This window comes from Schistocerca cancellata, chromosome 3, assembly GCF_023864275.1.
Source record: "Schistocerca cancellata isolate TAMUIC-IGC-003103 chromosome 3, iqSchCanc2.1, whole genome shotgun sequence".
Lineage (NCBI taxonomy): Eukaryota > Metazoa > Arthropoda > Insecta > Orthoptera > Acrididae > Schistocerca > Schistocerca cancellata.
Window position 1 is genome coordinate 673263771 of NC_064628.1, and position 13966 is coordinate 673277736.

At 37.2% G+C, this 13966-nt stretch overlaps 1 protein-coding gene across 2 annotated transcripts in view; it reads left to right on the forward strand.

Moving 5' to 3' along the window:
* LOC126175646 (unconventional myosin ID) overlaps positions 1 to 13966 on the forward strand; it is a 155107-nt gene that overhangs the window by 75473 nt on the left and 65668 nt on the right. For both annotated transcript variants that reach the window (XM_049922536.1, XM_049922537.1), the window contains exons 8-13: positions 874 to 1043; positions 4207 to 4316; positions 4480 to 4630; positions 9813 to 10057; positions 11822 to 11984; positions 12068 to 12234. In XM_049922536.1, the coding sequence (XP_049778493.1) occupies positions 874 to 1043; positions 4207 to 4316; positions 4480 to 4630; positions 9813 to 10057; positions 11822 to 11984; positions 12068 to 12234 (1006 nt within the window). The remainder of the gene's footprint in view (positions 1 to 873; positions 1044 to 4206; positions 4317 to 4479; positions 4631 to 9812; positions 10058 to 11821; positions 11985 to 12067; positions 12235 to 13966) is intronic.

Consider the following 13966-nt stretch of genomic DNA (forward strand, 5'->3'; position numbering starts at 1 on the left):
ATAAATCATGGAGATTTCAGTGTAATTATTGTCTTTGAATGAAAGTACCATTTCTGTTCATCTCATTGCATGTTTCTGTCAGTTACCTTATTTACTATATTGTAGCAGTTCTTTTTATGTGTGGTCCAAGTTTCACTCCATCTTACTTGACAGTGATAGAGCATGTAAAAGTTACTTTCATCCTTAACTTTTGCACACCAGTTTATTTCGATAATGTTCTCAAGTGGCAAGAAAGTGCACCCTGTTGTTTTGATCAAATGTGTAAAACAATTGATGCACCACCATTCCTATAACGCCTACAATACAAGTCATAAACAACGAACACCAGAATGGCCTATTTTTGAAACCTGCAAATCTTTGCAAGATCAAACTCTAATCAGTTTTTGGTCTCGTGTACCATTATTTGAAGACTTCATTCTTCAGCCAAATAATAAGCAAATTCAGGCTCTTCCTTGCCACATAGCTTTAGATCTGGCAGTATTTGAAATCTATCCACAAAGTATATGTAGCCTTAATCTTCCACTTCCACATCTCCTTTTCCCACTTTTATTTTTCATTTACTTGATTGTCTGCATTTTAAATACTAATTCAGTGTTTGTGCGGCTACTCCCATCGGAGGTTTGAGTCCTCTCTCGGGCATGGGTGTGTGTGTTGTCCGTAGTGTAAGTTAGTTTAAGTTACATTAAGTAGTGTGTAAGCTGAGGGACCGATGACATCAGCAGTTTGGTCCCATAAGATCTTACCACAAATTTCCAAATTTTACTAATTCAGTGATTTTATATCTTTATTGCTAACAGTAAAAGTTAACCTACTTAAGTTTTTCATCAATGTAATTCATCCTCATATCTTTTGTTTGATTTCATTTCTTTGCAGAACTTGTTCTTAAGCAGGAACAAGAAGAGTACTGTCGTGAAGGAATTGAGTGGAAGAACATAGAGTACTTTAATAATCAAATCATCTGTGACCTAGTGGAGCAACCACACAAAGGTGTTTTAGCAATATTAGATGAGGCTTGCCTGACTGTTGGAAAGATTACAGATGAGGTCTGCTTTATTACTGACTTCTGTGTTGATTGTCACTGTTTATTTGTGAGAATGTGTTCGAAAAATTTCCTAGAATATATGCTTTTTGCATATTTGTTTAATATACAGGGTGATTCAAAAAGAATACCACAACTTTAAAAATGTGTATTTAATGAAAGAAACATAATATAACCTTCTGTTATACATCATTACAAAGAGTATTTAAAAAGGTTTTTTTTTCACTCAAAAACAAGTTCAGAGATGTTCAATATGGCCCCCTCCAGACACTCGAGCAATATCAACCCGATACTCCAACTCGTTCCACACTCTCTGTAGCATATCAGGCGTAACAGTTGGGATAGCTGCTGTTATTTCTCCTTTCAAATCATCAATGGTGGCTGGGAGAGGTGGCCGAAACACCATATCCTTAACATACCCCCATAAGAAAAAATCGCAGGGGGTAAGATCAGGGCTTCTTGGAGGCCAGTGATGAAGTTGCTCTGTCACGGGCTGCCTGGCGGCCGATCCATCGCCTCGGGTAGTTAAGGTTTCATAACTAACCTTTTTCGTAGGACTCTCCATACAGTTGATTGTGGAATTTGCAGCTCTCTGCTAGCTCTGCGAGTCAATTTTCCTGGGCTGCGAACAAATGCTTGCTGGATGCGTGCTACATTTTCATCACTCGTTCTCGGCTGTCCTGAATTTTTTCCTTTGCACAAACACCCATTCTCTGTAAACTGTTTATACCAACGTTTAATACACCACCTATCAGGAGGTTTAACACCATACTTCGTTCGAAATGCAAGCTGAACAACTGTCGTCGATTCATTTCTGCCGTACTCAATAACACAAAAAGCTTTCTGTTGAGCGGTCGCCATCTTAGCATCAACTGACGCTGACGCCTAGTCAACAGCGCCTCAAGCGAACAAATGTACAACTAAATGAAACTTTATAGCTCCCTTAATTCGCCAACAGATAGTGCTTAGCTCTGCCTTTTGTCGTTGCAGAGTTTTAATTTCCTAAAGTTGTGGTATTCTTTTTGAATCACCCTGTATTATATGTTTTGTTTATGTGTAATATTTGTATGTTATATAATGAAATACTGAAAGCAAACTATTACTAGACATCTCCCAGTGGGGGGAGTGGGGAGCGAGCACTAGGGCTGCTGAGGGGAGAGGCAGGGTGAGGAGGGGAACAAGCTCCTCCTCCATGTACTGCAAGCACACAATGCAGGCAACACAAACGTGTTTCTTAAACTTCTAGAAAAGCACCTATGTGTAGGACATAGTTAACCGTCAGTTAAATTCTTAGTGCTATTGAAATTGAGATCACTGTTTGTACTGACATATTAAATAAAGTCATTAACATCCTCATTATCAGTTACCATATCAAAATAAATGCAGAATTAGAAGTAGACAAAAGATCACTTTACGATACTAGGAATGGAAGATAACTTCCTGTTTATTTTTTAAATTTATTGGATGCCACACATTTCAGCAAAGCTATAATAACATTCAACACAGATGTATAATAAAACAAGAATGAAACAGGCCAATTTTTCTGAAGCTTCTGATAATTCCGATGCACTAACAGCCTCATTTTCACACGTAATCATTTTCTCTGACTCGTCACTGGTATCTGAAGTGCCGACCTCGACAATGAGGTTGTCAGTGGCTATTTCCATCATCGTGCCTCCAGTACTCCTGCTCAAGCTGTTGTATCTTTTTGCAGTAATCTTTCCAGTGTTCCTCAGTAACAGCCTGAAAACAAGCACTTGCAAGAGTCAACAGATTTTGAGACAATATGTCAGCTGTAATGTTGCGTTCCTGAAAGAGTCTTTTTATTTTTGCCCACGCTAGCTCAGTGGCATTCAAATTGCGACTGTATAGTGGCAAGTGAATTACTTTGAGGCCCTTTCTTGTTACCAGTATGTCAACTGCATATGACTTCGCTGCCACTCCATTCTCCCTAATCCAGGAGTACAGAGCCTCCTTTGTCACATTGGATTTTTCTGTTCTGCAGCCACTGTATGATAGATATTTTCCTATAGTATTTGGTGGGTGATATTATTCAGCTGCTGGACTAAGTTAGTTAGTTATGTGTTACATTGATCAATCTCACAGTAACCGTTATGATGTGAAACGTGTCAAACGTGTAAGAAATGCATGCATGAGTCAAGATTCTTTCTTCTTCTTCTTCTTCTTCTTCTTTTTAAGCTTAAAATTTTTATCACCTACCCTATTCCTTTAAATGGCACAAAATGCATACATTATACCTATAGATTTATTTATTCTTTTTCAAGAATTCATCTATGGTATAGAAGGAGTTGCCAAGTTCAATTTATTTTTGAAACTATTACTACTGTCTGTCGGACATTTTATTTCATCCGGTAATTTATCAGAAAGTTTTACAGCATAATATTTTACCCCTTTCTGTACTAAAGATAGGTTAAGTAGAGGATAGTGCAAGTCTTTCTTTCTTCTGGTATTATAATTGTAAATCCTTCATAAAATGAAAAACACTTGTGGCCACTGTGTGTGTGTGTGTGTGTGTGTGTGTGTGCGTATTTTTTGTTGTGCCTATGTCTGATGAAGGACTTAGTCTGACAGCTGAATAATGTCTAGCAGACTTTTTACAGTTTACCTGCTTGTTACTTAATGCTTCCTCTATGATGTGAGCAGCAATATATCCTTTTCATGTTGTTATTTAATCCCAGATTGTCCTTTTTTGTTACCATTCTTCCTTATAGCATACATCTCTTAAGATTACATTTTTAATTCTGAATGATGATGTTTCCATGAGGAGTGAATGCACATTACTTTATGAATCCTTTGTGAAATATAATTGTACTCCTCTTTCCTTGAGCTTCTATGCTGTCTTCACATTTTAATCTTTGCTCAAGAATATTTTCTTTTGTGCTCTATGGCTCAACATTTCTACAAAAAAAAAAAAAAATAATTTTAGCCATCAAATGGATTATGTTCCTAATCTTTATCATCAACTTTTGGTATTGCTATCAGTTTATTTCTATATTCGATTTTGTAGCCTCATTGCCATTATGGCTGAACGTTTGTTTCCTAATGCATGTGCATATTGTCTATGTAGCAGCATCCCATTTACTATGAGAGATATCTGTCAGATTTAACTTGGAATGATAAGCAGTTCAAGGTTATTTATTTTACAGATGCTGCTGGAAGCTATGGATGAAAAACTGTCTAACCATGAACATTTCACAAGTCGCCAGCTAAATCCAATGGACAAGGAACTAAAGCATAAAGTAGAGTTTCGCATTAGGTCAGTTTTGCTGTAGTAACAGATATTTTTCATATTTTAATAATTAATAGACTAATTGTATGTAAATTAATGAGACTTCATCCTGTTGCTTGGAAGATGACGGATAGAATTTGAGACAGTAACCTCAAATGATTTCCAATTGCAATGGTCTTTTTTTTTTTAGGCACTATGCAGGAGATGTGGTGTATAACATCATTGGTTTTCTTGACAAGAACAAAGATACTTTGTTTCAAGATTTCAAGCGACTTCTTTTCAACTCATCTAATAAGTTAATTAGCAGCATGTGGCCTGAAGGTGCAATGGATATAACAAAGGTTTGTATATAACATATGTTTTAGTAATATATAAGGGTTGTTCATTGAAGTAAAGATACAATGGCCAGTTCTAATCGCAAATAGTTCTGGTGGTTGAGAAATGTATTTACTTTGTTTTCATGCCATGGGAGGAGAAACACAACTGTTTTTCTTTTTGTTAAATTTTTGAGATAAGGCCTGCATTCACTTTGCTTAAGGCCAAGTGGAATGATTGTTAGAAGTTTGCATATTTTAAGAACACTGATATGCACATATTGGACCTTCAGTTCTTCACAGGGTTTATCCCAAGCTCACAGAGGGCTTAACACATTTGGGACCGTAGTGCACATTGATTCCACCTCCTGTGAATATATGAGACCATTTCCAACATTTTGTTCATTCATAATGCTATCATTAAAATAGACTTTTTCCATCACATAATGTAGGCTTTCTTGTCAATTATTTATATCCTTAATGGTTTTGGAAATATGCCTTAGACCATGGCCTAATGGGCATAGTATGGAAATCATGTATCAGTTTCCTTGTGAATACTCTCTGTCCATTCACAGTTTTCATAAATAATTTCATACAAATCCATGCTTCACATTTAGAGGTCATCTTTAGCACAGCAAAGCGAGGGAATAGGAGGGGGAAAGATCAACTCCAGTTTTATAAAAATTTGTACACCAAAATTGTTTTTCCCATTTATTTTCAATATCTTTTTACTGACAACTCTTTGAATTCTTGCATAAACTGTCCTGTGATCAAATCTTCTTTTGACGTTTATGGGGCTAAGTTATTGTTTCAGATACAAAATTTAAGTTGTGCGTTGTTATATTCTTATCCCCCAGATTTGGCAGACACATCAAATATATAATAGGCTTGACAATTTGATATGGTGGTATGCATTTTGAGCAACATTAAACATGACTTAATAGTTTGCTTTGTAAAGCTGCTTGTCAGTTGTTAACGTAGAAATCGTTGTCATAGTCCCTACTACACTCTGATTAAAAGTACTTGTTATTTGATGTTTTTCATGTCATGCTGCAGCATTGCCACATCAGCTGTCAGCGGACTGCCAATTAAGACTCCAACAATAGCGAACATGCTGCCAACATGGGCAGAAAGACTTTTTCACAGTAACATTGAATGGCCTGCCTGCAGGATCCAGTAACAAGTTATGAATGTGTAGCACATAACTCAAAAATTGCTAGTGAACTGATACTATGGTACGGTGCATTTTCAGTGCCAGACAAGTTTATGTGTGACTCTGAAAGCAAATTCCTATTGATGAAGTGCAGCTAACAAGTAATTTTGATCAGACTGTAACTGTAAAATTTTGTGTAGACCTTGTGCCAGTTATTAAATGCTCCAAGCAGCTGTTCTTCATTATTTTATTGCAGTGGGATGAAGGGACACATTGGTTAAGAAATTGAATATCTTATCGGTAGTAGGTGGGGAAAAAATCAGCTATATATTCAAGATTTGTATTATTTCCCTAAACAACAGTGATTTTAACATCAATAAAACATAGGTAGTGCCTCTCCACTCGTTAAAGCCATTGCAAGGAAAGCACTGCATCAGCAAGGCGGAATTGTGTGAGCAGCACGCGCTACCCATTACTTGCTTTGTACGAATCGTGAAACCATACACTTGGCAGTGTTGTCACTCGAGTATCAAGTGGTGTGCAGTCACTGAGTGCTGGGCTGCAGGTGCATACCCCTGCCACATGGCTAAGGCAACACAGATTCTATACAGCTTCATCAAAACATAGTGGCACTAATGAGCCCAACAAGTGTTGGAATGCATTTAGAATTAGAATGTCTTTTTACTGTTGATTTCCCATGTTTTCTATGGAAAAAGTGTGTGCTGTGCACCTGAGATTCACCTAATAACACCACATTGACTTAGTGTGGTCATGCACAATGGAAATTAAAGTGGTAATCGATTATTGAATATTGAATGTTATTGAAGGCCATTGATTTAGCTGTGGAGCTGTAAATTTGCATGAAAGAATAGCTGATGAAATAATGCTCGCGTTCAGTCTGCTGCTAGAATCACACTGACGTTATTTATGTTGAGGAGTGTGACAACAGATTAAAATTGTCAACCTCATTAAATCTACAAAAAAACTTCAGTTAAGTGACACTGTAGGTTCTCATTAGTAAATTGATCAAATGACTGAATAGGACTCATTGTAATACATACAATTAATTGCTATGAAGGGAAAGAGGAAGGAAGTGCGAGGTGCAGTGGCGAGCAGAGATAGGCATTATTCAAACAAATTTCTACCTGCATTATTATTCAAATAAGTAGATCATTTAAACAAATTTATTTGTAACTTAAATAACGAATAATGTACATGTTGAAAAATGTGAAGAGAGGACTGCAAGACATTTTTCACTTTTCTACAACAGCTGTAGTTATTTCAGTAGTGTCTTACCCACAATTTAAAAACAAATAGTTCACCTATATTGCTTTACACGACTAAGGGAGGCTTACAAAAAACTATTGCTGTATAATAACCAAAGAAATGTTGAAGAAATTGGCTCGCAAGTTTCAAATGATGATATGACGTAAAAAGAAAATTTTATTTTGAAAGTGATTTAGAAAGTGAAGCTAATGTAGAATCACAATTAATTATTTGCCAGAAATTATGGCAGAATTGATGACTTCTCAGTTTTTGCTGAAGAAGATTGTGAGTTGAAAGTCATGTACAGTTAGTGAAATAAAGATCATTGTGGGAGATATAACACAGCAATGTCTTCTTTGAATGTGTAGAATATATTTTCTTTACCGTCACAATGGCAAATCTTCAAAAATCGACTGAAACTTGTGATAAGATTTTTGAATAAAAGATTCGTTGTGAAAACTAATTTAAAGGCAACAAAAAGTACACATGTTTAATAAATGACAAGGAATTGGAGTAATAAATACTATTTGAGCTCAAATTTTTCTGTTATTTGTAAAATTTTATTCACAGATGACAAGTAAATGTTTTTATTCATCTAAGTGAATAATTTATCAAATAGTATTTCCCATTCATGAATAATGAATAATTTTTGTGTGTATTCATTATTCCCCATTGGAGTGTATTTTATCCAGCTCTGTTTTAAAGCAAAGTGCATTGCACATATGCACACTGCAGATTCATAGCCTATGTGCTAATGAATTCAAGTGTGTGACATATGCATGCCTGTGAACAATCACTTAGTTGGCTGTGCCATCTACATGATCATGTATAAGTTCTCATGTGGCCATCATTAAGTGAGGCAGTATTGGTAATCTTCAACAACTTCTGCTGAGGTATGCAAAGTGTACTTGCACACTATCTTGCACACTGTAGCTGCGTTAACACCACATGGATCAGCCATGCACTTGCCATGCTCTGGTGGCAAGTCAAGATGCTGTTGCAACCCATAATATACCTATATGGAAGCAAGTTACAGAAGAGCATTTGAGAAAGAGGCACGTGCTCTGCTGTCAAGAGTACTAATGACCCAGCATTGATATGACATGCAGAATCGTATAGAAATGGGGAACATATAAACTAATGAGAGGCTCTTGAGTATATCAAGAATACTGTGAAGATGCTGTCTATTAATTAATTCAATAAAAGGAGGGGAAGGACAGATTTGGTCTTGAGAGATTACAACCAGTTGCCTTTTGATTACATGGTCTGAGATAGTGTATCAGTTGTGTCCATGTGGAGTAAAGGTTTCCTACAAAATTTCATTAACATTTAGTTTATATATAAATACATTATTTTTTTCTAGTATGTACTCACATGTTAGTAATTTAAATGTAAGTCATTATTTAAAATCCTTTTTATTGTGTATTCTACAGTAGTTCTACACTTTCTCTCTCTCTCTCTCTCTCTCTCTCTCTCTCTCTCTCTCTCTCTCTCTCTCTCTCTGTCTCTGTCCCATCCCATTTTATGATTCTGCTCAACTGTTACTGGGCTTCCATAAATTATGTTCCCATCACCATATTCTTTTAACAAATTTTTGCAGGGACTTTCATAATTTCATATATTGCCCTTTCACTTTCTGTTTGCATAACATCTCTTGTTGTTGTAGTGAGGTGTGTAATAGAGCTATATATGTTAGTAGATTGTGATGCAGAACATATGTGTGTAAAAACAGAAATTTGCTTGCCAGAAATTCATTTTACGATTACCAAATTCAATGCTGATTTTTGTAACAAGTATAGTTCATTTCATTTCATTCATTCATTCATTCATTCATTCATTAAGTTCCATAGATCCCATTAAGAAAGAAAAACCTTCAGGGATGTGAAGTGAATCAAGAAAGACAAATATCAGGTACATTATCTGTACATTGTATTAAGAATAAAATGTTACTATCCATGGTCCAGAGTCTTACGTTAAACTGGAAGTTCCCCTGTAACTAGATACACATTTCAAAAGTTGGAGGAAGGCAAGGGTGTATAACCTCCAGCATAACAATGCATCATTCAGCTTTGCTTTACTTATATACTGGTTAGTGCTATTTGTGATTAGTCCAGCTAATTGTATCACAATAAATTAGAAGTAAAGCCCCTAGCACCTACTCTTCAGGAGTGGGAGGAGTCTGGTACTTCTCACTTGTATTGAATAGCTGCTGTTTATGTTTGCTATTGGTAACTTGATATTTACTTGATTATGTTTATGTTTTTCAAAGTAAATGTTTACTTACATTTGTAACAGAGACTTTTGTATAATACACTACTAGTAGTCATGCAGTTTTATAATGTGAACACTGCTACTTGCCTTATAGTGATTTTTCAATTCTTGAATCTAAGTAATCAGATGCATGTTTTTAATTTTCTTTTGAATTGTTAAAGATTTGTAATTTCTAGTTTCATTAGGGAAGAGCTTGTTGAATACCTTTGAAACAAAGTACACTTCACTTGAACTATCCTCAAGACCAGTGAAATTTGCTAGGCCATTGTCACTATTACATTAACCATAAATCATGTCCATCTTCTTCTTTCTTCATATACAGCTCCTCACCTGAGGCCAGATTGTCTTCAACATATTGTAACAAGTTGTGGAGTGGAAATTGCGATAGCAGACTGAGTAGTCATTATTTTTCTATCTGAGGTGCCATGACCAAAACTTCTTTTATGTTGTAAATAACATTTTGCTCCAAATTCTGGATTATCTCTAAATTGTGTGTTTTAAATATTTACTTCTCCACAGACAACCAAAAGGCCACTGACAGCAGGGACCTTGTTCAAAAACTCCATGATTGCTTTAGTGAAGACTCTGAAGAGCAAGGAACCATTCTATGTCCGGTGCATTAAGCCAAATGATGTAAAATCTGCTAGTGTATTTGACTCTGAGCGAGTGGAACACCAAGTGCGATACCTCGGGCTCTTGGAAAATTGCAGAGTGCGCAGAGCAGGATTCGCGCATCGCCAGAGTTATACAAAGTTTCTTAAACGGTAATATCTCACTTTGGATTTCTTAAAGAAGAAGATAAAGGAATCTTCATTTCTTTTTAAGTAATTTGCCAGCCAGAGTTTAGTTGTCTGACGACCCAGAAACATTTCAGTTCCAAAGCAGATTTTACACTCTATGTTTTCAGTAATGCAAAAATAATCTCTTGAATGTGTAGTGTAGTAAGTTGTCTTCACCTGAATGAGGTACAGGTAAAATGTTGTTTACAGCAACAGTTGTAAACATTCAATGTTCAGATGTTGCTGTTAGTGTTTACAGTGCCAGACTGTTAGAAAGTTAGTAGCTTTTTCTCTGGACTGTAAGGCATAACAAGTTATTTTATAGGATAAAATTGTGAGAACTATGCTGCAAATAATAAGCAGTTTAATAAAACTAACACATCACTAGAATAAATGGACAGTGTGTCCTCTACCAGGTGTACCGGTATGAAATGAGCGTTAAGATACAAATGTGTCGATAGGGAACATTTGTTGTGAACGAGCCTTAATTTTTTTTTGTTTGGTTGGTATGACATCTGTCAAAGATATTTAGTATACATCAAGTCATGGAACAAACATCATATGTTTTCATCGTGTTAACAATGTCGAATTTTGTACCAGAAAGTGATTATTTGCAGAAAGCATTAATTTTTTGTTTTCATTTGAAAAAAAGTGCTGCAGAGTCGCATCGAATGCTTGTCGAGGCATATGGTGATCATGCGCTATCAGAAGCAACATGCAAAAGATGGTTTCAATGGTTCAGAAATAATGATTTTGATGTAAGAAATGAAGAACGTGGAAGACCACCAAAAAAGTTCGAAGACGCCGAATTGCAAGCAGTATTGGATGAAGCTGATACTTTGAGTCAGAAGCAGATGGCAGCAATGCTAAATGTTGCACAACAATTTCTGACTGTTTGAAAGCTATGGGAAAGATCCAAAAGTGTGGAAAATGGGTGCCACATGAATTGAATGAAAGACAGATGGAAAACCGAAAAACCATTTGTCAAATTTTGCTTCAAAGACATGAAAGAAAATAAATTTTGCATCAAATTGTTAGTGGCGATGAAAAATGGATTTATTTTAAGAATACTAAACAGGAAAAATCATGGGTTAATCCGGGACAACCATCAACGTCAACTGCAAAACCAGATTGATTTGGCAAGAAGACAATGCTCTGTGTTTGGTGGGATCAGAAAGGTGTGGTGTATCATGAGCTTCTAAAACCTGGTGAAACTGTGAATACTAATTGCTACAGACAACAAATGATCAATTTGAACTATGCATTGATCGAAAAAATACCAGAATGGGTCAGAAGACATGGCAAAGTAATTGTTTACACGACAATGCACCTGCACACAAAGCAAAACTGGTTCAGAATACGGTCAAAACACTTGGCTGGGAGCTGCTGCCCCACCCGCCGTATTCACCAGACTTGGCCCCTTCCGACTACCATTTGTTTTCATCATTGGGACATGCATTGGCTGAGGAACACTTCGATTCCTACGAAGAGGTCGAAAATTGGGTGTTGGCGTGGTGTCCACAAATTGCCAGAAAGGTGGTCAAAATGTATAGAAAGCAATGGTCAGTACTTTGAATAAAATGTTTTTACTTTTCAATTCAAAATTAGTATTTCATTTTCACAAAAAAAAAAAACCTCTCATTTCATACTGGTACACCTGGTAAGCTGTGTCACTTTATCGTTATTTTAAAAAAAATATATAGTGTTTAAAAGATAATATTTTTCACTTTTGTAATCAATTTTGAACAGGTATAAGATGATATCACATTATACATGGCCTAACTTCAGAGCTGGCACTGACAAAGAGGGGACACGAATGCTCATTGATGAAAAGGGATTTTCACATGATGTCAAATATGGGCACACAAAAATATTTATTCGTTCACCCAGAACACTTTTTGCTTTGGAACAGGTATGCTCAAAAGATATGTTGTTGAAGTAGTAAAGTTTTTATATCACATCCATTCTATAATGAGTTGTCTCTTCTCTCTTCAGGCAAGAAACCAGCTAATTCCGGGCATTGTGATCCTGCTTCAGAAACTGTGGCGTGGCACAATATGTAGGATTCGTTACAGGAAGATGAAAGCAGCACTATGCATATTTAGGCACTACCGAAAGTACAAGATCAGGAGCTACATGATCCAGTTGCAGACTGCCTTCATGTATGTATATTATGTATATTGTTGGATTGCAAAATATGAAAATTTTGGGGCTAATGGATGTACTAGGTATAATTCACTATACTTTAAATTTTAATGCTAAGGATGTACATATGTCACATGTTTTGTAACATAATACACAGGTGGGAGGAGTGCACTAGGCTTATTCTGTGTAAAATGGCATGTGTCAGAAAAGATTGGATGATGGCTTACCATACACAAATCTGAAAGTAAAAATTGAGAGTAGTTCAGATAGGAAGCCATGAATTGAAGCTACGGGTTGTCAGCAGCGTAGAGACAAAATCTGAAAAGCAAAGTGAGAGAAATGATCTAAATAAAACTTGCCACTGTGTGCAAATAGCAGTGGCAGCGACCAGAAAGCTGTGGATACATCAACACAAGTGGCCAAGGAATATGTATGCATTTTTCTCATTGCCTGCTGTGCCAGAGGATCTTGCCAAGGGACACCATGTCCAAGTTGGTTGTGGTGCAGCCGTGAAACCACATGACTCTGGATGGCCATTGCTAGTGTCCATATATAACAAGAGTACTATATCCCTCCACCTTTAATAGTTCTGTAGGATCAGAAATGACCATAGTTGAATTTCACCCACTGGGGCAATGGTGGGCATTGCACGGGCAGACCAATGTCATCTCAGTTTGTGGGATTTATATCCCTGTAGCATTTTGTTAGTGTGCTGCCTGGACCACTGGAGACTTTGGTTGCTGCTGAGGCATTGAAACTGTCAGTGTTTGCATTAGTGAAGGAAATGACTTAACCTCTGTGGGTGCCAGTCCTGCAGTTCCATCTTCAGCTGCTGCTGTTGCTAGTATTGATGGTGTGGGCGCATGTTGTAATGGCACTGTGCCAATGTCCAGAGCGTGAACCTGGGAGCACTGGCAGGTGGTGGGGACGACTTGAAAGCGTGGTTGCCAAAGAAGGTAGGGTTGGATGTCCCCTGCATTGATTCGATGAGTGGGGTGACACCTGCAAATGTCACAGCCACAACTGAGTCAGTTGATGGATCAGATACTCTGGTTTGGCCATGGTGGGTAAAATTTGGCACCTTTTGTGCCGTAGAATGATACTCCGTGCCAAACCCACCTTCTGGCCGAATGCGCAAGCCCACACAGTGGCACCCTGCTGGTAATGAAAACTTGGGTTCGAGGTTCATGGGTCAAAATGCAGCGGATGCAAGAGCATACTGTCTATGCAGTATCTCAGGCGAGCTTCATCTATTGATTGGGGTGTGGTAGGAAACACTGTTAAGACCCTGACAATGGACATCAATGCTGTTCTTTCCTTGTTCATGTCTTGAAGTTTCTGATCATCTGCTTCACTTAGGAGTTCAGTGCCTGGTAGAAAGTGGCTGGTGCTGTATTGCATTACAATGGCAGAAATCTTCAAATTCTGCCAAAACAAATGGAGATCCATTGTCAGATACTATGGTTTAGCGAGCTTCCTGTACAACAAAAATAGTAGCTTGCACTCTGGTCACTAGGCGTGTGCAGTCATAGAAAAGACTCTAAGGAAAATTAGAGAGCACTTTCACCACCAACAGCCACACTGCATCATGAAAAGTCCTGGCAAAGTTAATGTGCCCCCGTTTCTGAGAGTCCTCAGGCTGGGGCCACAGAGAAAAACTTTTTGCTAGATTGGCTTGGTTGCGAGTGCAAGCCTGACACATATGCACATCATGCTTAATTATGCCATCTATCCCTGGCCAATAAATAT